Source organism: Tachyglossus aculeatus, chromosome 26 (assembly GCF_015852505.1).
Source record: "Tachyglossus aculeatus isolate mTacAcu1 chromosome 26, mTacAcu1.pri, whole genome shotgun sequence".
NCBI classification, from domain to species: domain Eukaryota; kingdom Metazoa; phylum Chordata; class Mammalia; order Monotremata; family Tachyglossidae; genus Tachyglossus; species Tachyglossus aculeatus.
Genome location: NC_052091.1, coordinates 10332681 through 10357498, shown reverse-complemented (window position 1 = coordinate 10357498; position 24818 = coordinate 10332681). Strand labels below are relative to the sequence as shown.

Here is a 24818-nt window from a genome sequence, read left to right as displayed (position 1 = left end):
AATAACCTAGATTTTTGTCCTCAAATCCTGTTCTAAGGAACAATCTAGAATTCTCTCGGACAAGAGAACTAAGAATGAATGAACCCACACTAGTAAATGGAACAGGCTGTATTACATATGAATATCGTAAAACCCCTATTATGAATAAAGTCCATTTTTATAGAGAGAGAAAACGATGTAAAGGAAGACACTGATTAATCTAGCTTGGTCTCATTTTCTCACATTCTAATAAAAATATTCATAATTGCAGATATTATTTAGAAACATGTGAGAAGGACAAAGTTCAGAACTACTTTTTCATCACTTCACAGTTGTTAAATCCAATTTAACAAACTCCTTAGAAGAGCAAAATTAAGTTAGATAACTTTAGAAGAATCTACCACGTTCTTTTCCTTGTTTAAAAGAGGGCCTGTAATCATTTGGTCTTATTCAATATTTTCTACTGTTCGTCCGACCATTGGAGATGGACCCATTTATATCTTAACAATTCAATTGTTGGCTCATCCTGAAGCGGTTCAGGTCAATTAACAAAAGAAATCTTAAGCTTTAGACTCAGAGCTTTACTGATTTGGGGGGATATTGTTCATCTACTCTTCATTCAGTCCATTTTCAGGCCCTGTGACAATGTGGCTCCCTGAATCACTGCACTTGGCACAAATCTCTCCACTCTCAAAGACATCTCCAATACTGCCCCACTGCTGCACGTTGGACACCATCTGCTGCCGGGACCGCCGGTTTGCTATGCCCCAAATCCAACTCCTCATTTTCTCCCCCAAATCCCACAGTCCACTGATCTCCCCATCTTCTAAGTTCTCTGTAAATTACATCCCCTCCCTAATGTCTGTGTCTCCATTAGCCTGTGAGCTCCTTGAAGGAAAGGACTGTGTTTACCACTACTATTATACTCTCCCAAGTGTTTAGTACAGTGCTCTATAAACAGAAAGTGTTCAATAACAGCTATTAATTGATTGAGGCCTTTCCCAATTAATTTCTAATCTCCCCACTTCATAAGCCCCCAAATGCCACTTAAGTACTTTCATGACAACAAAGTCATTTGGGTAGTCTCCCCTTTCCCCATCCATGTACATACATATTTTTGTACTCTATTACTCCCTCCTATCTATAATTTATTTTACCTGATGACCTTGCATCTCCCCCAGTGCTGAGAACAGTGCTTGGTGAATAGTAAGCGCTGAACAAATGCCATTATTATTATTACATAGTTACTATTCTACTATTTTACTATTCTATTAATTTTGTTAATGATGTGCATTTAGCTTTAATTCTATTTGTTCTGACGACTTTGACACCTGTCCACATGTTTTGTTTTGTTGTCTGTCTCCCCCTTCTAGACCGTGAGCCCGTTGTTGGGTAGGACGTCTCTCTATGTTGCCGACTTGTACTTCCCAAGCACTTAGTTCGGTGCTCTGCACTCAGTAAGCGCTCAATGAATACAATTGAATCAATAAATACGATTGAATGAATGAATGAATATGGGACAACCTGATGACCTTGTATCCCCCTCAGTGCATAGAACAGTGCTTGACACACAGTAAGCGCTGAGCAAATGCCATTATTATTATTATTATTATTATTATTACATATTTACCATTCTATTTTACTATTCTATTTATTTTGTTAATGATGTGTGTTTAGCTTTAATTGTATTTGTTCTGACGACTTTGACACCTGTCCACGTTTTGTTTTGTTGTCTGTCTCCCCCTTCTAGACTGTGAGCCCGTTGTTGGGTAGGGACCGTCACTATCTGTTGCCGACTTGTACTTCCCAAGAGCTTAGTACAGTGCTCTGCACTCAGTAGGCACTCAATAAATAGGATTGAATGAATGATTATGAGGTGGAGAAAGAGGGTGCAATAACCCCTGCGAAGCAATGACACCCACGGCCCGTGACGGGGCCCTGAGGCGGGGGCGGCCACGGGGCGTGTGAGGAGTTTGAGGAATGTGTGAGAAAAAACGACGCGACGGGGCCCGAGGCCCCGCTGACTCACTCGGTTCCACCGAGCCTAGCAGGGGCCAGAGCAGCAGCGGCAGCGCGATCCGCAGGACCACGGGCTTCGTGGCCATCTTCGCGAGCGCACCGCCATGCGACAAGGGCCCGCGGGCGCCCAAAGGCTCCGTAACCTTGGTAACCGTTACCCGCCGCGCGCGAGACGTCGCCCACCCCTCCGCCCTAGGCACGTGCTCACCGCCTTCGCGTGCGCACGGAGCCCCAGCTCCTTGGTTCCCCCGTCCCCCCGCAGCCTCCCGTCCCCGCCTCTGCGCGTGCGCACGGAGCTCCGGCTTCATTGGCCCCCCGCCCCCCCCCCCCGGCCCCGCCACTGCGCGTGCGCACGGAGCTCCGGCTCCCTGGTTGCCCCCCCCCCCAGCCTCCTGGCGCCGGCACTGCGCGTGCGCACGGAGCTCCGGCTTCTTGGCCGCCCCTCCACCTCCCGGCCCCGCCACTGCGCGTGCGCACGGAGCCCCGGCTTCATGACACACCCCTCCAGCCTCCCGCCCCTCAGTGCGCGTGCGCACGGGGCTCCGGCTCCTCGGCCCCGCCCCCGCCTCCTCCCCTCACAGCAGGCCTAGTGCGTGCTGTGCGATTTAACGTTGATGCCATTTGTTAAGCGTCTATTTTGAGCCAAGCTCTGTTCTAAGCGCTAGGGTAGATACAATATCATCAGGTTGTTCTACGCGGGACTCACGGGCTTCATCCCCATTTTCCAGATGAGGTAGCCGAGGCACAGAGGAGCTAAATGACTTTCCCCAAACCACACAGCTGACAGGTGGCAGAGGCGGAATTAGAACCCACGACCTCTGACTCCGAAGCCTGGGCTCTTTCCAATAAACCACGATGCTTATCAAGCTCTGATTGATTGATTTATTCTTGAAGAGGACTGGAATTGGGAGAGGACAATAACAACATTCATTCATTATTCATTATTTATTTTATTTTGTTAGTATGTTTGGTTTTGTTCTCTGTCTCCCCCTTTTAGACTGTGAGCCCACTATTGGGTAGGGACTGTCTCTATATGTTGCCAACTTGTACTTCCCAAGCGCTTAGTACAGTGCTCTGCACACAGTAAGTGCTCAATAAATACGATTGATGATGATGATGATTCATGAGGACAATACAACATTCATTCGTTCATTGTATTTATTAAGCACTTACTGTGTGCAGTGCACTGTACTAAGCGCCTGGGAAGTACAATTCAGCAGCAAATAGAATCCCTACCCAACATCGGGCTCACAGTCTAGAAGGGGGGAGACAGACAACAAAACAAAACAAAGCAAGTAAACAGGCATCAATATCATCCTTATAAATAAATGGAATTCTAGATACACACACATCATTAATATAAATAAATAGAATGATAAATATGGACATACATACACAAGTGCTGTGGGGGGTACAGCAAAGGGAGTGAGTCGGGGTGATGGGGAGGGGAGAGTAGCAGAATAAAAGGGGGGCTTTGTCTTGTAATTGGTACATTGTTGCTACATAGTTAATAGAAACATCCCCTGCCCATTCATTCATTCAATCATTCGTATTTACTGAGTGCTTACTGTGTGCAGAGCACTGTACTAAGCACTTGGGAGAATACAATATAGCAGTAATTAGACACAATCTTTGCCCAAAACAAACTTACAGTCTAAAGGAAGTGTTTACAGTCCAGAGGACTGTAAAAAGGATTAAGAAGGAAAACCTCATGACATCAGTATGAAAGTTTGAATGGAACATTGGGTATTTGGCTAACAAACAATGTTGCCTAGTGGATGGAGCACAGGCCTGGGAGTCATAAGGACCTGGGTTCTAATCCCAGTTCTGCCAGTTGACTGCTAAGTGACCTTGGGCACACCACTTCTCTGTGCCTCAGTTACCTCATCTGTAAAATGGGGATTAAGATCATAATAATTGTGGTATGTGTTAAGCGTTTACTATAATAATAATAATAATGGCATTTATTAAGCACTCACTATGTGCAAAGCACTGTTCTAAGCGCTGGGGAGGTTACAAGGTGATCAGGTTGTCCCACGGGGGGCTCACAGTCTTCATTCCCATTTTCCAAATCAGGGAACTGAGGCACAGAGAAGTTAAGTGACTTGCCCAAAGTCACACAGCCCCCATCACGCCACTGCCTGGATTGTCTTTGTGCAGAAACACTCTGGGCATGTTACTCCCCTCCTCAAAAATCTCCAGTGGCTACCAATCAACCTACGCCTCAGGCAAAAACTCCTCACCCTCGGCTTCAAGGCTCTCCATCACCTCGCCCCCTCCTACCTCACCTCCCTTCTCTCCTTCTACAGCCCAGCCCGCACCCTCCGCTCCTCTGCCGCTAATCTCCTCACTGTGCCTCGTTCTCGCCTGTCCCGCCGTCGACCCGCGGCCCACGTCCTCTCCCTGGCCTGGAATGCCCTCCCTCCGCAACATCTGCCAAGCAAGCTCTCTTCTTCCCTTCAAAGCCCTACTGAGAGCTCACCTCCTCCAGTAGGCCTTCCCAGACTGAGCCCCTTCCTTCCTCTCCCCCTCTTCCCCCTCCCCTTCCCCCCCACGTTACCTCCTTCCCCTCCCCACAGAACCTGTATATATGTATATATGTTTGTATACTCTATTTTATTTGTACATATTTATTCTATTATTCTATTTATTATTTATTCTATTATTATTATTTATCCTATTTATTTTATTTTGTTAATATGTTTTGTTTTGTTGTCTGTCTCCCCCTTCTAGACTGTGAGCCCGCTGTCCCTATATGTTGCCAACTTGTACTCCCCAAGCACTTAGTACAGTGCTCTGCACACAGTAAGTGCTCAATAAATATGATTGAATGAATTGAATGAATGAAATTGGCAGGGTCAGAATTTGAACCCATGACTTCTGACTCCAAAGCCTATGATCTTTCCACTGAGCCACGCTGCTTCTCTATGTGCCAAGCACTGTTCTAAGCACCGGGGAAGATACAAGTTAATCAATTTGGACACAGTCCATGTCCCACATGGGGCTCACAGTCTTAACCCCCATTTTACACATGAAGTAACTGAGGCACAGAGAAGTTAAATGACTTGCCCAAGGTCACAGAGCAGACAAGTGGCAGAACCGAGGGTAGAATCCATGACCTTCTGGCTCCCAGGCCCATGCTCTATCCACTGGTCATACTACTTCTAAAGATGGTGAGCCCCATGTGGGACAGGGACTGTGTACAACCTGAATATCTTGTATCTACCCCCAGGGCTTAGAACAGTGCCTGGCACAAAGTAAGCGCTTAACAAAGGCCATAAAAAAGTATCTTAGCCGCAGATTTCACAAAAGAAGAAGGAATCTTGTTCTGGCCAGCTGTGCTCGTGAGAAAGAACTCTTTGATTCCTCAGATGAATTCACTACAGAAATCCTCAGTCCTGTGGATTTGGGGGTGTCTGAGGCAGTGGGGCTGAGGTCTCTACAGAGCCTGGGCCCGAGACTCCAAGGTCTGGAAAAGCCAGGTGTTTTGAGGGGGAGGGTCCCTCCATCTGGACATCTCAGGACAGAAAGGCTCTGATTCCATTCGGGAGCGCTGGCGGATGAGAAGCAGTGTGGTCTAATGGGTAAAGCCCAGGCCTGGGAGTCAGAAGACCCTGGGTTCTAATCCCAGCTCCGGCACTTGCCTTCTGGGTGACCTTGGGCAAGTTACTGAACTTCTCTGGGCCTCAGTTACCTGTAAAATGGGAATGAAGATTGTGAGTCCCATGTGGAACAGGGATTGTGTCCAACCTGATTAACTTGTGTCTACCCCAGCGCTTACCCCAGTACAGTGCCTAGTACATAATAAGTGCTCTCCTCCACTTCAAAGCCTTCTTGAAGGCGCATGTCCTCCAGGAGGCCTTCCCAGACTGAGGCCCCTCCTTCCTCTCCCCCTCCTCCCCATCCCACGTTACCTCCTTCCCCTCCCCACAGCACTTGTATGTATGTATATATTCATTCATTCATTCAATCGTATTTATTGAGCACTTACTGTGTGCAGAGCACTGTACTAAGCGCTTGGGAAGTACAAGTTGGCAACATATAGAGATGGTCCCTACCCAACAGTGGGCTCACAGCCTAGAAAATGTTGGTACATATTTATTACTCTATTTATTCATTTATTTTATTTGTACATATTCTATTTATTTTATTTTGTTAATATGTTTTGTTTTGTTGTCCGTCTCCCCCTTCTAGACTGTGAGCCTGCTGTTGGGTAGGGACCGTCTCTATATGTTGCCAACTTGTACTTCCCAAGCGCTTAGTACAGTGCTCTGCACACAGTAAGTGTTCAATAAATACGAGTGAATGAATGAATGAATGAATCTCCTCAAGAAGCCTTCCCTGAGGAAGCCCTCCTCTCCTCTTCTCCCACTCCCTTCTACGCCACTCTTACTTGCTCCTTCATTCATCCTCCCTCTCATCCCCACAGCACAAATATATATATCTGTATACATCTGCTATTTATTTGTCTAACTATTTATTTATCAATGCTTGGGAGAGCATAATACAATAAACAGATACATTCCCTGCCCACAACGAGCTTATGGTCTAGAGGGACTGTACTAAGTTCAGGAATAGATATAAGATAATTAGGTTGGACATAGTCCAAGATCCCATATAGGGTTTATAGTATTAATCCCCATTTTCCAGATGAGGTAACTGAGGCCCAGAGAAGTGAAGTGACTTTCCCAAGGTCAGACAACAGACAAGTGGCATAGCTGGGATTAGAACCAAGATCCTTCTGACTCCCAGGCCCGTACTCTCTCCACTAAGCCCCCCTGGTGTCCCCTGAATTGTATCCTTGTGGTTGCTAGAGACTAGGAAAGAGAGTTTGTGTTTAAGTAATCCACTTTTTTCCAGCTCTTCTAGAAAAAACATGCTGGGAAAAATCACCTCCTAAATCTCTTCTCCAGCGGGCAAGTTTTGACTTGCTTAACTTCGTGTGGTTGTGAAAGAGATTGTTTTCTACGGCCCTCCAGTGGTGATGAAGGAAAACAAACTGGTGTTTTGAAATTTTGTGAGTCAGATGCCAAGGTATGTCAATCAATCAATCAATCAGTCGGAGGTATTTATTAAGCGCTTACTAAGAGCACTCCTTCATTCATTCAATCGTACGTATTGAGCACTTACTGTGTGCAGAGCACTGTACTAAGCACTTGGGAAGCACAAGTTGGCAACATATAGAGACGGTCCCTACCCAACAAGGGGCACTGTACTAAGAGCATGAGAGAGTCCGACACAGCAGAATTAGCAGGCACGTTCCATGTCCCCCTCTAATCTGTAAACACACTGTGGGCAGGGAGTTAGTCTGCTAATTCCTTTCTATTGTGCGTTCCCAAGCACTTAGTACTGTGCTCTGCATATAGTAAGCATTCAATAAATATGATTGATTGCTGTACTGATGACAGCCCAGATAAGCAGGGCTTGAGGGGAAAATATCTGATCCAGGCACTGTACTATGCAATTGGGTGGATACAAGCAAATCAAGTTGGACACAGTTCCTGTCCTATGTAGGGCTCACAGTCTCAATCCCCATTTTACAGATGAGATAACTGAGGCACCGAGAAGTGAAGCGACTGGCCCAAAGTAACACAGCAGACAAGTGGCGGAGCTGGGATTAGAACCTATGATCTTCTGACTCCCAGGCCCGAGCTCTATGACCTTCTGACTCCCAACGAGAGCACAGGAGGAGTTTTAATCTGCCCCCGTGCTCTATCCATTATGCCACACCGCTCTGCACGTCGTAAGCACTCAATAAATACTGCTGATGGGTAGTGTGTATTAAAATCATTTTTTATAACATAGTAACCTCTGGCATATTCCTTTGAATATTTGCAAGTTGGAGTGTCTTTTTAACAACATTCATTAAGCACTTGTGTACATATCTCTAAAGAATATATTATAAATGATTTATTATTCATTCATTCATTCATTCAATCGTATTTATTGAGTGCTTACTGTGTGCAGAGCACTGTACTAAGCACCTGGAAAGTACAGTTCAGCAACAGATAGAGAAAATCCCTACCCACAATGGGCTCACAGTCTAGAAGGGGGACATAGACAACAAAACAAAACATGTAGACCAGCATAAATAGCATCAAAAATAAATAAATAGGACAAATGGAATCATCCAGTGCCCAGAGAGCATCTGAGAGAAGCAGCATGGCTGAGTGGAAAGAGCACGGGCTTGGGAGCCAGAGGTCATAGGTTCCAATCCCGGCTCCGCCGCTTGTAAGATGTGTGACTTTAGGTAAGTCATTTAACTTCTCTGTGCCTCAGTTACTGCATCTGTAAAATGGGGATTAAGACTATAAACCCCATGTGGGACAACTTGATTATTAACATCTGCCTGCCCCTCCAGACTGTCAGCTCATCATGGGCAGGGAAGGGGTCTACCAAACCTATTGTACTGTCCTCTCCACACAGTAAGCACTCAATAAATACCATTAATGATGCCTGGTTATTTAAAAACCAGAACAAAATCAGCCAAGTGATCGGGCAGTAATAAAGAAATCCCTGGGCCTCAGGTGGCAGATTGTGACAGGAAGAGTTTGGATTAAAAAATAAGCAGATGTCCTTTGGAGAACTCACCCAAAGTACTCTCCGGTGATTTCTAATAATATTTTTTATTTGTATAGCACTTAAATTTATACAGAGATTTTTCAAATTAATGGTCTCACTTGGGTCTCATAACAGGGAGAGGTGGGTATTATCATCCCCATTTTACAGATGAGTTGAGGCTCAGAGATGTTACATGGTTTGAATAAGGTCACCCAACCAAGGCAGTGGCAGAGGGGAGACTAGAACCCAGGTCTCCTAACTCTCAGCCCCATACTTTGTCCATTAAGTCATGCTGCTTCCCAAGGCAGATGTTACTGTATTTGCTTCGCTCTTCTTCTCTAAAGTACAGTCAATCAATCTCCTTGCCTGGCATTCAGGGGGCAACCTAGATGGGATGTGGGGAGCACTGAGTTGAGGGCTGAAATTTATTTTAGTATCTGTCTCCCCCCTCTAGACTGTAAGCTCCTTGTGGGCAGGGAACGTGTGTACCAACTCTGTTCTATTGGACTCTCCCAAACGCTCAAGTACAGTATTCTTGCACACAGTAAATGCTCAATAAATACCACAGATTGATTTCCATGACTACCAAGGCTTATTGGTATCTCTGGCCATAAGGTGGGCATTTACCTAGTGGACAGAGTACGGGCCTGGGAGTCAGAAGGACCTGAGTTCTAGTCCCAGTTCCGCCACTTTTCTGCTGTGTGACCTTGGGCAAGTCACTTCACTTCTCTGGGCCTCAGTTCGCTCATCTGTAAAATAGGGATTGAGACTGGGAGCCCTATGTGGGACAGAGAGTGTGTCCAACCTGATTATCTTGTATCTTCCCCAGTGATTAGTACCTGTCACACAGTAAATGCTTAACTTAGTATGCCTGACACATAGCAAACTTATTTAAATACCCGCACACAATACCACCTCATTTTATTACAATGAGCTATAAACTGAGATGTACTTCAAATACTGGATGAGCTGTTAAGAGTCCCAAATGTAAATTCTCCTTTTGCCAAACCTCAGGAGACTCAAATTTGCATTAATTCATCAGAAACTGGGTTATTCCAAAATCAGTTCGCTTTATTTTTAGGAAAACATACAAACCCACTTTTCAAAAAAATGCTCTTAAACTGTTTCTCATATTGTTTTTAAAACATGAGTTCATTCTTCTGGGTTTTTTTTTTTTCAAGCATGAGTTGGGTGGATGGCTAGAAGTGAAGCAGTGTACTCTAGTGGATAATGTGTGGAACTGGGAGCCTGAGGACCTGGGTTCTAATCCCTGCTCTGCCATTTGTCTGCTGTGTGATCTTGGGCAAGTCACTTCACTTCTCTGTGCCTCAGTTCCATCATCTATCAAATGGGGATGAAGACTGTGAACCCCATGTGTGGCATAGACTGTGTCCAACCAGATTAGCTTGTATCTACCCCAGCGCTTAAAACAGGGTATGACCCATTCATTCAATTGTATTTATTGAGTGCTTACTGTGCGTAGAGCACTGTACTAAGCACTTGGGAGACTATAATACAACAATAAATAGACACATCCCCTGCCACCAATAAGCTTACAGTCTAGAGGACAAATAGTAAGCATAGTAAGCACTTAACAAATACCATAAAAAAAAGAATCCTAAAATTGGTATTGATGGTTTGGCTCATTTCTTTCTATTTTATTTTACTGTACTGTATTTTTGCTACACGGCAAAAGAAACCAATGTCACAGACCTGCCTCTTCAGTCCCTGCACATGACACATCCACTGAGAGCACAGGAGGACTTTTAATCTGCCCTCCAGAAGGGATCCGAAAGCAAGTCTAATTCAAGTTTCCAGAAAAAGAAGGGTTCATCCCTCCAGGGGCCACTTCGGCAACAAGACTGACCTTGGGTCCAACAGATGCCAGGTTTTCAGCAATGACAAGTTCCTGGGTGGCTCGGATTGGCGAGTGGGCATCGGGCATCGGGCACGGGTGCCGCAGACGTGGGTTTTGCGCTGGCGAGGATGATTCCACAGTCTTGTCCTGGGCGATCGGTGGCCTAAATGCAACATGAATAGCAATCAAGCAGCATGGTCTAGTGGACAGATCGCAGGCCTGGGAGTCAAAAGGACCTTGGTTCCAAACCTGGCTCTGCCACTTTTCATTCAATTGTATTAATTGAGCACTTACTGTGTTCAGAGCACTGTACTAAGCACTTGAAAAGTACAGTTCAGCAATAGAGACAATTCCTGCCCACACCAGGCTTACAGTCTAGAAGGGGGAAGACAGACATCAAAACAAGTAAACAGGTATCAATATAAATAAAATTACAGATATATACACATCAGAACACTTGTCTGCTATGTAATCTTGGGCAAGTCACTTCACTTCTCTGGACCTCAGTTACCTCATCTGCAAAATGGGAATGAAGACTGAGCTCCCCATGTGGGGCAGGGATTATGTCCAACCCAATTATCTTCTAACCACCCCAGTGTTTAGTACAGTGCCCGGCACAGAGTAAGCACTTAACAAATTCCATTATTATTATTATTGCAAGTTCAGAGTTCTTTTCCTTATACAAGGGCCAAGACTGTGCAGTGCTCTGCACACAGTAAGTGCTCAATAAATCTGACTGACTGAATGAATGAATGACTGCCACCGAGGTCCAGCCCTGTCCAATCGTTGCCCACGGGAAACTTTCGAGGCCGCCCCAGATTGTTGCCGTGCTGCCATTTTTGATTTCTCTGCATATGGGTGATGGTGCCCGCCACTGCATTGAAAAATCAAAGTTAGGAGTGTGCAGAGTGACCATTCAGGTGGACTGTCCAGTTTTTGGCTGAACTGTCTCCAACCCGTATCCGACACTAGTTGCCACTTCATCCAGGATTTTGAGTTTCAGTGGCCAGCCTCCTTTCACAGCAGCTCTGGCTGCCAAGTTCCGTGGCTCAGAAACGGCTCCTGTGAGCCGGGGGCAGGGAAGCAATGGCAGGGATTGGGGATTCCCCCAGAGGAATGTTCTAGAACCAAGGCTGTAAACTCGAGACTGTAAGCTCCTTTTGGGCAGGGAATAATGTCAAATTATACTCTCCCAAGTGCTTAGTACAGCACTCTGCACACAGTAAGCGCTCAATAAATACCATCGACTGAATGACGACTGAGGATTCGTCTGGATTTCTGAGGGATGGGGTACATAATTTCATTATGCTGTGCTCACAATGTAACACCCGCATTTTCACCTGGGTCTCAGTGTCCAGTACTCACGAGGGCCATCAATGGACATTCTAGTAGGGCCCAAAATGGCCGAGCAGACCCTGGAGCTGTGGGATGCCATTTGGACTTTTTTTTTTTTAGTGACACTTGTTAAGCACTTACTATGTGCCAGGCACTGCACTAAGTGCCGGGGGAGATGCAAAATAATCATGTTGGACACAGCCCTTGTCCTACATGGGTTCACAGTCTTAATCTCCATTTTCCGTTCGCCCGCCCGTCTGTCCGCCATGACTGGCCGCCGCCACCATGGCGGTATTCCCGGGGGCGGGGCCGCAGGTGCGTTCCTCGGGGGGCCGCGTTATAGAGGGACGGACGGGGGTTGAGGCGGGGCGCATTATAGCCGGGGGAGGGAGCGCTCAGGGGAAGCGGTACATCCCCCTTTTAGACTGTGAGCCCACTGTTGGGTAGGGACTGTCTCTATATGTTGCCTGTTTGTACTTCCCAAGCGCTTAGTACAGTGCTGTGCACATAGTAAGCGCTCAATAAATACGATTGATGATGACTCCCCCTCGCCCCCCTCTCCATCCCCCCATCTTACCTCCTTCCCTTCCCCACAGCACCTGTATATATGTATATATGTTTGTACATATTTATTACTCTATTTTACTTGTACATATCTATCCTATTTATTTTGTTAGTATGTTTGGTCTTGTTCTCTGTCTCCTCCTTTTAGACTGTGAGCCCACTGTTGGGTAGGGACTGTCTCTGTATGTTGCCAATTTGTACTTCCCAAGCGCTTAGTACAGTGCTCTGCACATAGTAAGCGCTCAATAAATACGATTGATGATTGATGATTTTCCAGATGAGAAAACCGAGGCCCAGAGAAGTGAAGTGACTTGCCTAAGGTCACACAGCAGCAAAGTGGCGGAGCTGGAATTAGAACCCACATCCTTCCAACTCCCAGGCCCATACTCTATCCACTAAGCCACACTGCTTCTCAAGGGCTCACCAAGTTCTCTTGGGCACTTTTCCATCTTTGAAAGCTCACCTGAGTGCATTGAAATTAAAGATGGCGGCATCGAGTCAGTTTGCCAGCGTGAAGAAAGGCCGAGGGATAGCAGGCAAAGTATTCAGTTGCCTGACTGCTAGACCTGGTTGTCTGCTCTGAAACCGTGATGACAGACTTTATATTGGAATTTATTTGTACAATGAGAACTGGGAACAGATTAGTGGCATGGTGCCATGTGAAAATGGTATAATGTTCACTTGTGCATGGCTTCTCAACAAAGTTATTGGACCAGCTGAAGGCTGTGTGGCACGTTTTATTTTCTACTGAATTGACAGTGATTTTTAGCAAATGAGCTCATTCAGGTCTTGCATACACACACACACACACACACACACAATTCAAATGTTGCATAAAGCCACAGTATAAGTGACAAGAACTGAAAAATGGCTGAAGAAACTGCTAAATATAAGAAGGAAATGAAACATTTTGGGGTACCTACATCTCGGTGTGGGGGTTTTCATACAAATATAAGTCCCCTGCACTGTAAGCTCATTTTTTTTGTTGTTGTTGTTTCCTTGGATTTTTTTAATGGTATTTGTTAAGCACTTAGTATGTGTCAGGCACTATTCTAAGCTCTACAAGATAGTCAGGTCTCACATGGGGCTTACAGTCTAAATAGGAGGGAGAACAGTTTTACTGAATCCCCATTTTACGCAAGAGGTAACTGAGTCACAGAGAAGTAAAGGGACTTGCCCAATCACACAGAGGACAAGTGGAGGAGATGGGATTAGAACCCAGCTCCTTTTGACTCCCAGAACCATGCTTTATCCATTCGGGCAGGCTGCTTCTCACTCTGGGCAGGGAAAGTGTCTACCAACTCTGTGGTAGTGTATTCTCCTAAACAGTACAGTGCTCTGCAGACAGCTGGCACTCAATAAACACCGTTGATTGATTGATTGAAATGGAAAATCACCTGGATTGCACCCCTGTTTCTAACATGCTTGAAAGTGGTGTCCACAATGGCTAGGTTGCCACATGATTTATCAAAAGCGTGTAGTACGGTACTCTGCATACTGTCAGAGCTCAGTAAATATCATTGATTGAGAGCAGATTATTTGCTAGGACTCTTCAATGAAGAAGACACTGGCAAAACAAATATGTACACACACACATTTCCCTGAACTCAGATGTTCATTTGTATGCCTAGACATTAAAATGTATACAGCAAACCCCTGAGGACTCACGGTTTGTTAAAATTCTCTTACCTTCTTCAGGTCTTCAGCCACATAATACTTATTATAGGTTTGTTTGTTTTTTTAATCTGGAGCACACTTTTCTTTTCATGGTGTTTGTTAAGTACTTACTAGATACCAGCACTGTACTAAGCACTGGGGTAGATACAAGATAATCAGGACGGAGACAGTCCCTGTCCCACATGGAGCTCACAGTCTAAATCCCCAGTTTCCAGGTGAGGTCACAGAAACCCAGAGAAGTGAAGTGACTTGCCCAAGGTCACATGGCTGACAAGTGGTGGGGCCAGGATTAGAAGTCAGGTCCTTCTGACTCCCAGGCCTGTGCTCTATCCATTAAGCCGCGCTGCTTCAACCAGAGCCTGCTGTTTCCCAAAGTTGAAGCTCACCAGTTCACGGGCAGCCTACACTCTGTGACTTAAATCTTATCAGTGGCCTTCAAGTGAGAAGAATAAAAGCCCGTAATTTAAGAAATATTCAGTTTTGCCCCAGACAACTGATAGGTCAACATGATGGACAAGGAGAAGCAGTGTGGTTCAGTGGAAAGAGCATGGGCTTAGGAGTCAGAGGTCATGGGTTCTAATCCCAGCTCCGCCACTTGTTGGCTGCGTGACTTTGGGAAAGTCACTTTACTTCTCTGTGCCTCAGTTACCTCATCTGTAAAATGGGGATTAAGATTGTGAGCCCCATGTGGGACAACCTGATCACCTTGTATCCCCCCCAGCATTTAGAACAGTGCTCTGCACACAGTAAGCGCTTAACAAATACCATCATTGTTATTATAAGGATTCCCCCCTCCACTACAGAACTCTTCAGTTGGGATTCTTTCATGATCATACTTTTGAATTGTAATGCTGGTAGTCTATACACAGAAAATTTGCTCTGGTGTTTCAGCTGAACTCAAATGCCTTCCTTCCTTCATTCATTCAATCGTATTTACTGAGCACTTACTGTGTGCAGAGCACTGTACTGAGCATTTGGGAAGTACAAATCGGCAACATATAGAGACGGTCCCTACTCAATAACAGGCTCCCAGTCTAGAAGGGGGAAACAGACAACAAAACAAGTAGACGGGTGTCAATACTTTCAGAATAAATAGAATTTATAGCTATATACACATCTTTAATAAAATTAATAGAGTAGTAAATATGTACAAATAAAATAAAGAGTGATAAATATGTACAAATATATACAAGTGTTGTGGGGAGGGGAAGGGGGTAGGGCAGAGGGAGGAAGGGGGGCAATGGGGAGGGGAAGAGGAGGAGGAGGATAGGAAAAGGGTGGGGGCTCAGACTGGGACACAGAAGGGACTGGGAGAAGAGGAAATGAGGGCTTAGTTGGGCCTTTTGGAGGAGATGTGCTTTAATAAGGTTTTGAAGGTGGGGGAGAGTGATTGTCTGCCAGATATGAAGAGGGAAGGCATTCCGGGCCAGAGGCAGGATGAGGGTGAGTGGTCAGCAGCAAGAAAGATGAGATGGAGGTACAGGGAATAGGTTGGCATTAGAGCAGCCAAGTATGCAGGTTGGGTTGTAGTAGGAGAGGGCAAGGAGATTGAATTCTTTAAAGCTGATGCTAAGAAGCTTCTGTTTGATGCAGAGGTGGATGGGCATCCTGGAGGTTCTTGAGGAGTGGGGAGATGTGGACTGAACTTTTCGCAGAAAAACTATCCAGGCTGCAGAGTGAAGTACGGACTGGAGACGGGGAGGTCAGCAAGAAGGCTGATGCAGCAATCAAGGCGGGATAGGAGAAATGCTTGGATTAATGTGGTAGCAATTTGGATGGAGAGGACAGGGTGGATTTTAGCGATGCCGTGAAGGTTGAACCGACAGGAACCTACGGTGAACGTGTCTACCAACAAGTCTACCGACTCGTATTATACTCTCTCAAGTACATAGTATGGTGCTCTGCACACAGGAAGCACTAAATAAATACCTTTGACTGATTGATGTCAGGGGGTTCCAAGGCTTATCAAACCGGGATCCCTAAGCAGGATTGGGTAAAATGTTAATTAGCCCGTGGCTTAGTGGAAAGATCCCAGAATGGGGATTCAGGAGACCAGGGTTCTGGCCCCAGCCCCGCCACCGGCCTGCCGTGTGACCAGAGCAAGCCCTTTACCCTCTCTGGACCTCAGTTTCCTCAGATGTACAACGGGGATACGATCCCTGCTCTTCCTACTGTTTAGACCGGGAGCTTCGTGAGGTGGAAGAAATGTGTCAGAGATGACTATCTTTTATTAAATCAACACTCGGTACAGTATTTGGTGCCTAATAAGTGCTTGATAAATATTATTATCATTATCATTATTTTTATTACTAGTTTGAAGATACGGTACTTCCACGACACAAGCGGGCCGATACAAGTCTCCAAAACACTGACCGATCAGGAGAAACTCAATATATCATGGAGACAATGACCAGGACAAATCTGGCATCCAGTAATATCCTTTTCCTTTTAAATGGCCTAAATTAATGGAATTCCACAAACGCTCAGCATGCTTAATTTTTCTAATCGCTTTTCTCATTGTTCATTTCAATTTGCCCTCACAACACATCACGATCTTTTTCATTCAACACTATTGTTTTCAAAGACAAAAGTTATCCCGGGGAGAACAGATTTGATTTCAAGCTTCCGAGCCGACAGGGTCTCAGACCGTAAATGAGTGACTCAAATCTTCAGTAATGCCGAAACAAATTATAAAATCACTTTAAGTTCACCCTTATTATTGTTTAATGGTACTCATTCAATCATCCAGTCATATTTGTTGAGCACTCACTGTGCGCAGAACACTGGACTGAGCACTTGGAAAGTAGAATTAATCATTAAGTACTTGCTACGTGGCAGGCGCTGTACAAAACCCTGGGGTGGATCCAAGCAAATCAGGTTGGATTCAGTCCCCAACCCACCCGGGGCTCTCGGGCTAAACTGGAAAGAGGATGATTCAGTCCTCGATTTCCAAAGGAGGTAACCGAAGCCGGAGAAGGTGAGTGACTCGGCCCCAGTCACAAAGGAGGCGAGTGGCAAGGCAGACATTAGAGACCAGGGCCTCGGACTCCCAGGCCCAGGCCCTTTCCACTCGAGCAGCACCGCTTCTCAGTTCCATCCTCCGACCACCCAGCCGGTGCTCTGCCCACTGGGCTCCTGACGGCCCCCATTCCATAGCTATACATCACCACCTCTTCCACAGTATTTACTTCTAGTAAGGGCCCCGGCTCCCCTCAGAGACTGGAAACTCAGTGGGCAATGAACATGTCCACCCACTCTGTAGTATTGTCCTCCCCTAAGCGCTTAGTACAGTGCTCTGCACATGGGGAAGCACTCGTAACATGATTGATCCCGGGCCGCGTGTGTGACCACTCCGGACCGCGCGCGTGATCACCACGCGATTGTCACGTGACCGCACCCTTGTCCTGCACGTGATCACCGTGTGATCAACCCAGGCCGCGCAAATGATCGTCCTGTGGTGTGCACGTGATCGCCCCATGTTGCGCACGTAATCGCCCCAGGCCATGCACGTGATCGCCCCATGATGCGAACGTGATCTTCACGTGTCATGCACGTGACCGTCCCCCACCGCACACTGATCGACCATCCTCCTTGTTGGGGTTCTTTAACTGGCTTGAATAGTGAGATTAAAAGCCCACTTCACCAAATGTTTGTTCTCTATTCAGCATCAGATTAATGTTAGAACTTTAGCCCACGATGTCTTTCTGCAGAACAGGATATGAAAGATACCAATGAAAATTAAATATTTACCTAAGTACCCATAAAAAATTGCATTCAAAATCTTTTATTATGGGTATATATTTACATAGCTATTTGATTAGGTAGCCGTATGTATTATCATGTTTTTAATAACCGCTTTTAAATTTATTTATATTGTTTCAGTTATTCCTTTGATTCTTGAGAATACAGCCATCCAGTTGACATCTTTTCTTTGGGAAAATCATACTCTGTTTAGGACTCTTTCGCTCAGTATTCTACAGCAGCATGGCTTAGTGGCTATAGCTTGGGCCTGGGAGTCGGAAGGAGCTGGATTCGAATCCTGACCCCACCAATGGTCTGCTGTGTGACCTTGGGCAAGTCACTTGATTTTTGTGGGCCTCAGTTCCCTCATTTGTAAAATGGGGATTGAGACTGGGAGCCCCAGGAGGGACAGGGACTGCGTCCAACCCGATCTGCTTATGTCCACCCCAGCGCTCAATACAGTGCCTGGCACATAGTAAGCGCTTAACAAACACCACAATTAAATCATGAGTGAGGTTCATTCAGGGCGAGTTTTCCTATATTCTCCAGCTGTAACGGAGCCAGCCACTAGAGGGCAAACTAAAACTCCAGGTGAAATTTCTAACTGGGCCACCTTCATTTTAGAACAGTGCTTTGCACATAGTAAGCACTTAACAAATGCCATTATTATTATTATTATTATTTTAACCCCCTTAAATGGACATTGCTTGATTTTTACCATCCTTGGACTAAGCAAAAGGAAATCAGCCTGGGAGGAAGTTAGGATGTTAATGTATGGTGAACACAGAACTCACAGTTCTGATATTGTACCTCGTGATGTTCACTCCACAGCTTAGTGGTGTCCCTTCTAGACTGTGAGCCTGTTGTTGGGTACGGACCGTCTCTATATGTTGCCGACATGTACTTCCCAGGCGCTTAGTACAGTGCTGCACACAGTAAGCGCTCAATAAATATGATTGAATGAATGGAAGACAATGGTCAAGGTCCTGCTTTTTGTCCACCTTTCTCTCTGACCTTTCCCTGTACCCAAGGCCCACTTGACCACTTTGGGTATGCCTGATGGGTTGATTGACTCCAACTGAGTAGCCATCTCAGTCAAGCACAATACAACATGATAAAAACCATGCCCTTGAACCAGCATGGCTCAGTGGAAAGAGCCTGGGCTTTGGAGTCAGAGGTCATGGGTTCAAATCCCGGCTCTGCCAATTGTCAGCTATGTCACTTTCGGCAAGTCACTTCACTTCTCTGGGCCTCAGTTCCCTCATCTGGAAAATGGGGATGAAGACTGTGAGCCCCCCATGGGACAACCTGATCACCTTATAACCTCCCCAGTGCTTAGAACAGTGCTTTGCACATAGTAAGTGCTTAATAAATGCCATTATTATTATTATTATTATTATCAAGTCCCTGGCCCTACTTATCACCTTATCAAAGAAGGTCCAGGACTAAACAGGAAATGCCCCAGGGACTCACTGCTTTCTATCCTAAAATATTTCTCCTATTGTACTGTTCCAGTCATTATGAATGCTGTACTAATGGTATATAAAGAAGCTCTGTATTGCTTGAAGTTGAGCTGGCCTTGACTAGCAGGGGAATCTCTGCTGCTCAGTGCCTCTCCTTACTAGTGCCAGATGAAAAGCCAGTAGTAATCAAACTTGTCTCTGACATACTTTTTTCTGAACACAACGCAGAGTGTAAAGTTTTTCTTTCACAGTGGATAGAGCACGGTCCTGGGACTCAGAAGGTCATGGGTTCTAATCCCAACACCACCACTCATCTGTGCATGGCCTTGGGCTGGTCGCTTCACTTCTCTGTGACTCAGTTGCCTCATCTGTAAATTGGGGATTGAGACTGTGAGCCCCATGTGGGACGGGGACTGTGTCCAACTCAATTTGCTTATATACATCCCAGATCTTAGTACAGTGCCTGGCACATAGTTTGCGCTTAATCAATACCACAGTCATTATTATTATTATTATTCCATGTCCACAGATGTGGAGATGGATCTTAAAAGTATGAGAGGTTCCAGGTGGATAACCAGTTACTTGGTTATCAGAGTGTATAAGGCTGGAGTTAGCTCTGAAGACACCAATGCTAGAGACCTTTAAAAGAATCATAAATACTTAGGGATTCACTTGCTTGGAAGCAGGGGGCTGGACCAAATGACCTCTAGCCATCCCTCCCAGCTATCTCATTTTATGTTTCTCTGACCACAAAAAAAATTACTACCAATTGATTGATTGATTCAACAGGCCTTCATGCAGCAAAATAAACACATCACAAAAGTCAATCAAACATTGAGAGCTGAATTAAAGGAAACTGAAGGAAAAATACTTGATGTATAAGTCCAAAGTTTTAATAAGTTATTAGTATCTTGTTGGTTGTAAATGCTCCCAAGCACCTACTACAGTGCTCGGCCTAGAGTAGACACCCCAAAAATACTGATGATGAAGGAGTAACAGGAAGAGAGTTTTGCTGAGATGTGAAGAATTTCCTCACCCTGGGCAGGGGTTGTGCCTGGGACTTGGTTAATTTATCAAAGGTATGTAGGGAGCAGTATTTTTTTATGATATTTGTTAAGTGCTTACTATGCGCCAGGCACTCTACTAAGCACTGGGGTAGATACAAGATAATCAGGTTGGACACAGTCCCTGTCCCACATGGGGCTCACCGGGCTTCTTTCTCATTTTACAGATAAGGAAACTGAGGCACAGAGAAGTGAAGTGACTTTCCCGTGGTCACACAGCAGACCAGTGGCGGAGCTGGGATGAGAACCCAGGTCCTCTGACTCCCAGGCCCGTGCTCCTTCGACGAAGCACTTACTGTATGCAGTCCACTGTACTAAACGTCTGGGAGAGTGCAATACAATAGACACAATCCCTGACCATAAGGATCTCATGATTTCTGAAACTGTGGAATTTTCATCTTTGAGGGTGCATCTAAATGTTGTCTGTGGAAGAAAACTTCACGGTTTCTGCGTTGTGTTCAAAAGGGTATATCAGAGACAAGTTTATTACTCCTCGCACTTCTTCTAGCACTACTAGGGACTGGAAAGATTCCTCTGCTAATCAAGGCCAGCTCGACTTCGAGCAAAACGGAGTTGCTTTATGTACAATTGGTTCGGCATCCTGGCGTCACACGTGATCAAAGAACACAAACAGCAGTAAATTCTACTTGGGGTAATTATTAGGCCTTGCCTGATTCTCTCCATTAAAAAGGATCTGGTGGGCAAACACTATTGATAAGCATGTTAGGAATCCTAGAAAACTCTCTGGGCCCACTACCAGAACGATTGCAGATGAAGAGCGAGGTGTTCTGGGAGAGATATATCCGTGGTGTCACTATGGGTCGGAAATGACTCGACAGCATAAGACAAGACAAGAATCCTAATCGGGATTCTTCCTGCCTAAAGACCTTGACAAACTAAACTTCCTGATAAACAGATAGACGGATCCTAGTTAGGATAGAATAAAGGAGAGCGGAGGATATGTGATGTGTCTGCTTCTAGTAAATGGCGGCTTGGCCAGACAAAATTAAGTCCAGGGCGAAAGGCCCATCACCCTCCATCCCTTGGTATTCTACCACTCCTAGGGATGCTAGTCACCGGAGTGGCTTTTGTTCACTTAAATGAGGTGGTTAGGAGACAAGCAGGCCTAGAAACAAAACAGCACAGAGGGAAGTTGACTGAGAAGCAGATAATGCAAGGTATAGACCACTGTACTTCCATACAGTCCCATTTGAAGACAGAAGACAAAGCTCTAGGTAAAGATCTAGATGACCTTTCCAAGCCTTCTTGCAGCCCTCTGATTCCCCTGTAATTTATTAAAAAAAAGAGAGAAGAGCCCAGCTGTGATCAATATGAAGTTCGCGTTTATTATGGTTAAGTCGGTCTCTTGGTGATGAATGGAATTCGCAGTAATGAGAACAATGTTGAGCGTTTATTAATCAATCTAATGCTCTCAGTTGAACTGATGATCCTTCAGAGGCAAGTCAGAGACAAGTCAGTAAAAATCAAGGCAGTTTAGTGCTGGAAGAACTGACAAATGTTCACCGACGTCCTGGGCCCTCCCTATATCACCCTCTGTTCTGAAGTTAAGGAGAGGAAAATAGCTCCCTTTCTGAGAGGCTATCTTGATCTCGCAACAACCCAGGAAACTTTCCTCCGAGGTGGGGGTTTTCTTTAGGTTGAATCCTCCCACCCTCAGCATCGTATTCATGGCTTAGTGGCAAGAGCACGGGCTTGTGAGTCAGAGGTCGTGGGTTCGACTACCAGCTCCGCCACTTATTGGTTGTGTGATCTTGGGCAAGTCCTGTCACTTCTCTGTACCCTCTGTTACCTCATCTGGAAAATGGGGATGAAGACTGTGAGCCCCACGTGGGACAACCTGATTACCTTGTATCTACCCCAGCACTTAGAATAGTGCTTGGCACATGGAAAGCACTTAACAAATATCTTCAGTAAGTGCTCACCTGAGAGCAACACGATCGCCTTCTTCTCACTCACCTCTGACCTGTTGTTTTCACTGCCCCTCTGGCCGGAAATTCCTTCTCCACCAAATCAGAGCCCACCCCTCCCATCTCCTCAGCACTTAAGTATGTGAAGTTGGTTAAACATTCGATGTATTTATTCTAATTGCTCTATCTGTAAATATTTTTTACGTCTGTCTCCCCCATGACAGCACAAAGCTCCTCTCAGGATGGAAATGTGTCTGGTGCTTCTGTTGTAATTTCCACATGCTTAGTATGGTGCGTTGCATTATTACTACCACTACCACTACCACTGCTCCTCGTCCTCCTCTTCCTCCTCCTTCTCCTCCAACTCTTACTACTACTACCATGACTGCCCCACTATTTGTCTGCTGTGTATTTGTAGTCTCATTACTGCGAATTCCATTCATCACCAAGAGGCTATTTGTATACAGTGCTCCGAATATAGAAAGTGCTCAATAAATATGATTGACTGACTGACCGGCTGACTTAGTCCAGGGCTCTGCAGGCGGTAAGAGCTTGATAAAAACCACTGATTCACTGGTCGTCGCCATCACGCCCATCGCCTCCACCCTCAGGAAGTTGGCCCCTCTGGCAGCGTGACCTAAATGTTTACTGAACCGCAGTAGGGACGGAGTTCGTGATTCTTCATTTATGAGTTTTTTGAGAGAAAAGGATCAGGTCGAATCTACACTCAGTAATTCCCCAATTCGGGCTCAGATGCACAGTGAATATCTGATGGTGATCATGGAAAGTAAGATTATAGTCCAAATCTTATGAAGACGGAAAGAAAAATCACTCTGATGTGAATGGTTAGTTTTCGATTTACGCCCTCCTAACCCAGCCCCACAAAGTCTAGCCCAAGTACAGTCTGCCAATAAACAACATGATTTTATCTTAAATCGTTTCACTTAGTAGTTTCTTTGTTTTGTTTTTTTAAAACCAGGTACAGCTGTTATCCTTTGTTAGACTATTCACCGTGCCAAATCTGATTTTCTGAAGCGAAGATAATTTTGATGATTGGAGAATTACTCAAGCATACCAGTTTCTGAAATGGCCAACGGATAGTTTTTTTTTATTATTTTCTTATAATCTAAAGAATGACTGGGTCACATTTTTTCCCCAAATTTGGTGTAAAGAATAATAATCAATCCCAGCCCGGAATGATCTGAGCCAAGTTTTAGCCCGGAAAGAATTTTCATTCCCTGAAAACAAGAATTAAGCCTGGAAATTCCTTCTCATTGCTAAACCTACTGTGACTCCACAATTTCCCCTCTAGACTGTAAGCTCACTGTGGGCAGGGAATATGTCTGTTTATTGTTATATTGTACTCTCCCAAGGGCTTAGTACACTGCTCTGCACACAGTAATCACTCAATAAATATGACTGAATGAATGACTGAATGAAGGAGAGAAGGTTCATAATTTTTTTGTTGATTTGCGTATCTTATTGCAATGTACATGGGAATTTTTTGATGCCTAAGTTTAAAAAAAACCACACAGAATAGTAGTTACTTTCTGGATATTTCATTAGAATCAGCTCAGAGAGCAATGCCAGATAGCTTTTGCTTGAAATTAAGTATATATATTAAAAAGTAGCATATATTTTGGTGGAACACAACTGTTCCAAAAAAAAAAATAGAATCACTGTTGTGATTTTAGCCCAAAATATTATACCAAATGCCCACACATTGTACAGTACAAATCCAGGAGAACAACATTTAAAAACTAATTTCCAACCCAAAAGACAACTAATGATAAAACTAAAGCAATCTATGAGGTAGGAAGCTCATAATTCTGGTTTTAACCAGACAGCCCTTTTTCAGGTGGCCTGTTCCCTGTCATTCATTCATTCATTCCCTCGTATCTATTGAGCACTTACTGTGTACAGAGTACTGTACTAAGCACTTGGGAGAGTCTTGTATTGATTCTGCAACTGACACCTTTATAATAATAATAATAACAATAATAGCATTTATTAAGCACTTACTATGTGCAAAGCACTGTTCTAAGCGCTGGGGAGATTACAAGGTGAACAGATTGTCCCAGGGGGGGCTCACAGTTTTAATCCCCATTTTACAGATGAGGTAACTGAGGCCCAGAGAATTTAAGTGACTTGCCCAGAGTCACACAGCTTACAGTTGGCAGAGCCGGGATTTGAACTCATGACCTCTGACTCCAAAGCCCAGGCTCTTTCCACTTAGCCACGCTGCTTCATGTCAGGTATTTTAATTTTAAGCACCTAGCTTCTCTCTGTCTTAGCATTGGCTCCAAGTTCCATGACTCAAAAGTGGAACCAGTTTTTTTTTAATGGTTTCTGTTAACCAGCCAGTCAGTCAAACAAATTTACAGAGCGCCTACTGTGTGCAGAGCACTGAACCAAGCTCTTGGGAGAGTACAATATAACAGACACAATCCTTTCCCATAACGAGCTTACAGTTAAGAGGGGGAGTCGGGCATTAGTATAAATGAATAAATTACAGATAAGCACTTTGTGCCAGACCCTGTACTAAGCTCTGGAGTAGATACAAGCTAATCAGGTTGGACACGTTTCCTGTCCCACCTGGGGCTCACAGCCTTAGTCCCCATTTTACAGA

General features: G+C 45.0%; 1 protein-coding gene across 1 annotated transcript in view; it reads right to left on the bottom strand.

The window, feature by feature from the left end:
• LOC119945771 (sperm equatorial segment protein 1-like) overlaps positions 1-24818 on the bottom strand; it is a 68755-nt gene that overhangs the window by 11614 nt on the left and 32323 nt on the right. The window contains exon 2 of the mRNA XM_038766943.1: positions 10427-10580. Coding sequence (XP_038622871.1) covers positions 10427-10504 — 78 coding nt within the window. The 5' untranslated portion in view covers positions 10505-10580. The remainder of the gene's footprint in view (positions 1-10426; positions 10581-24818) is intronic.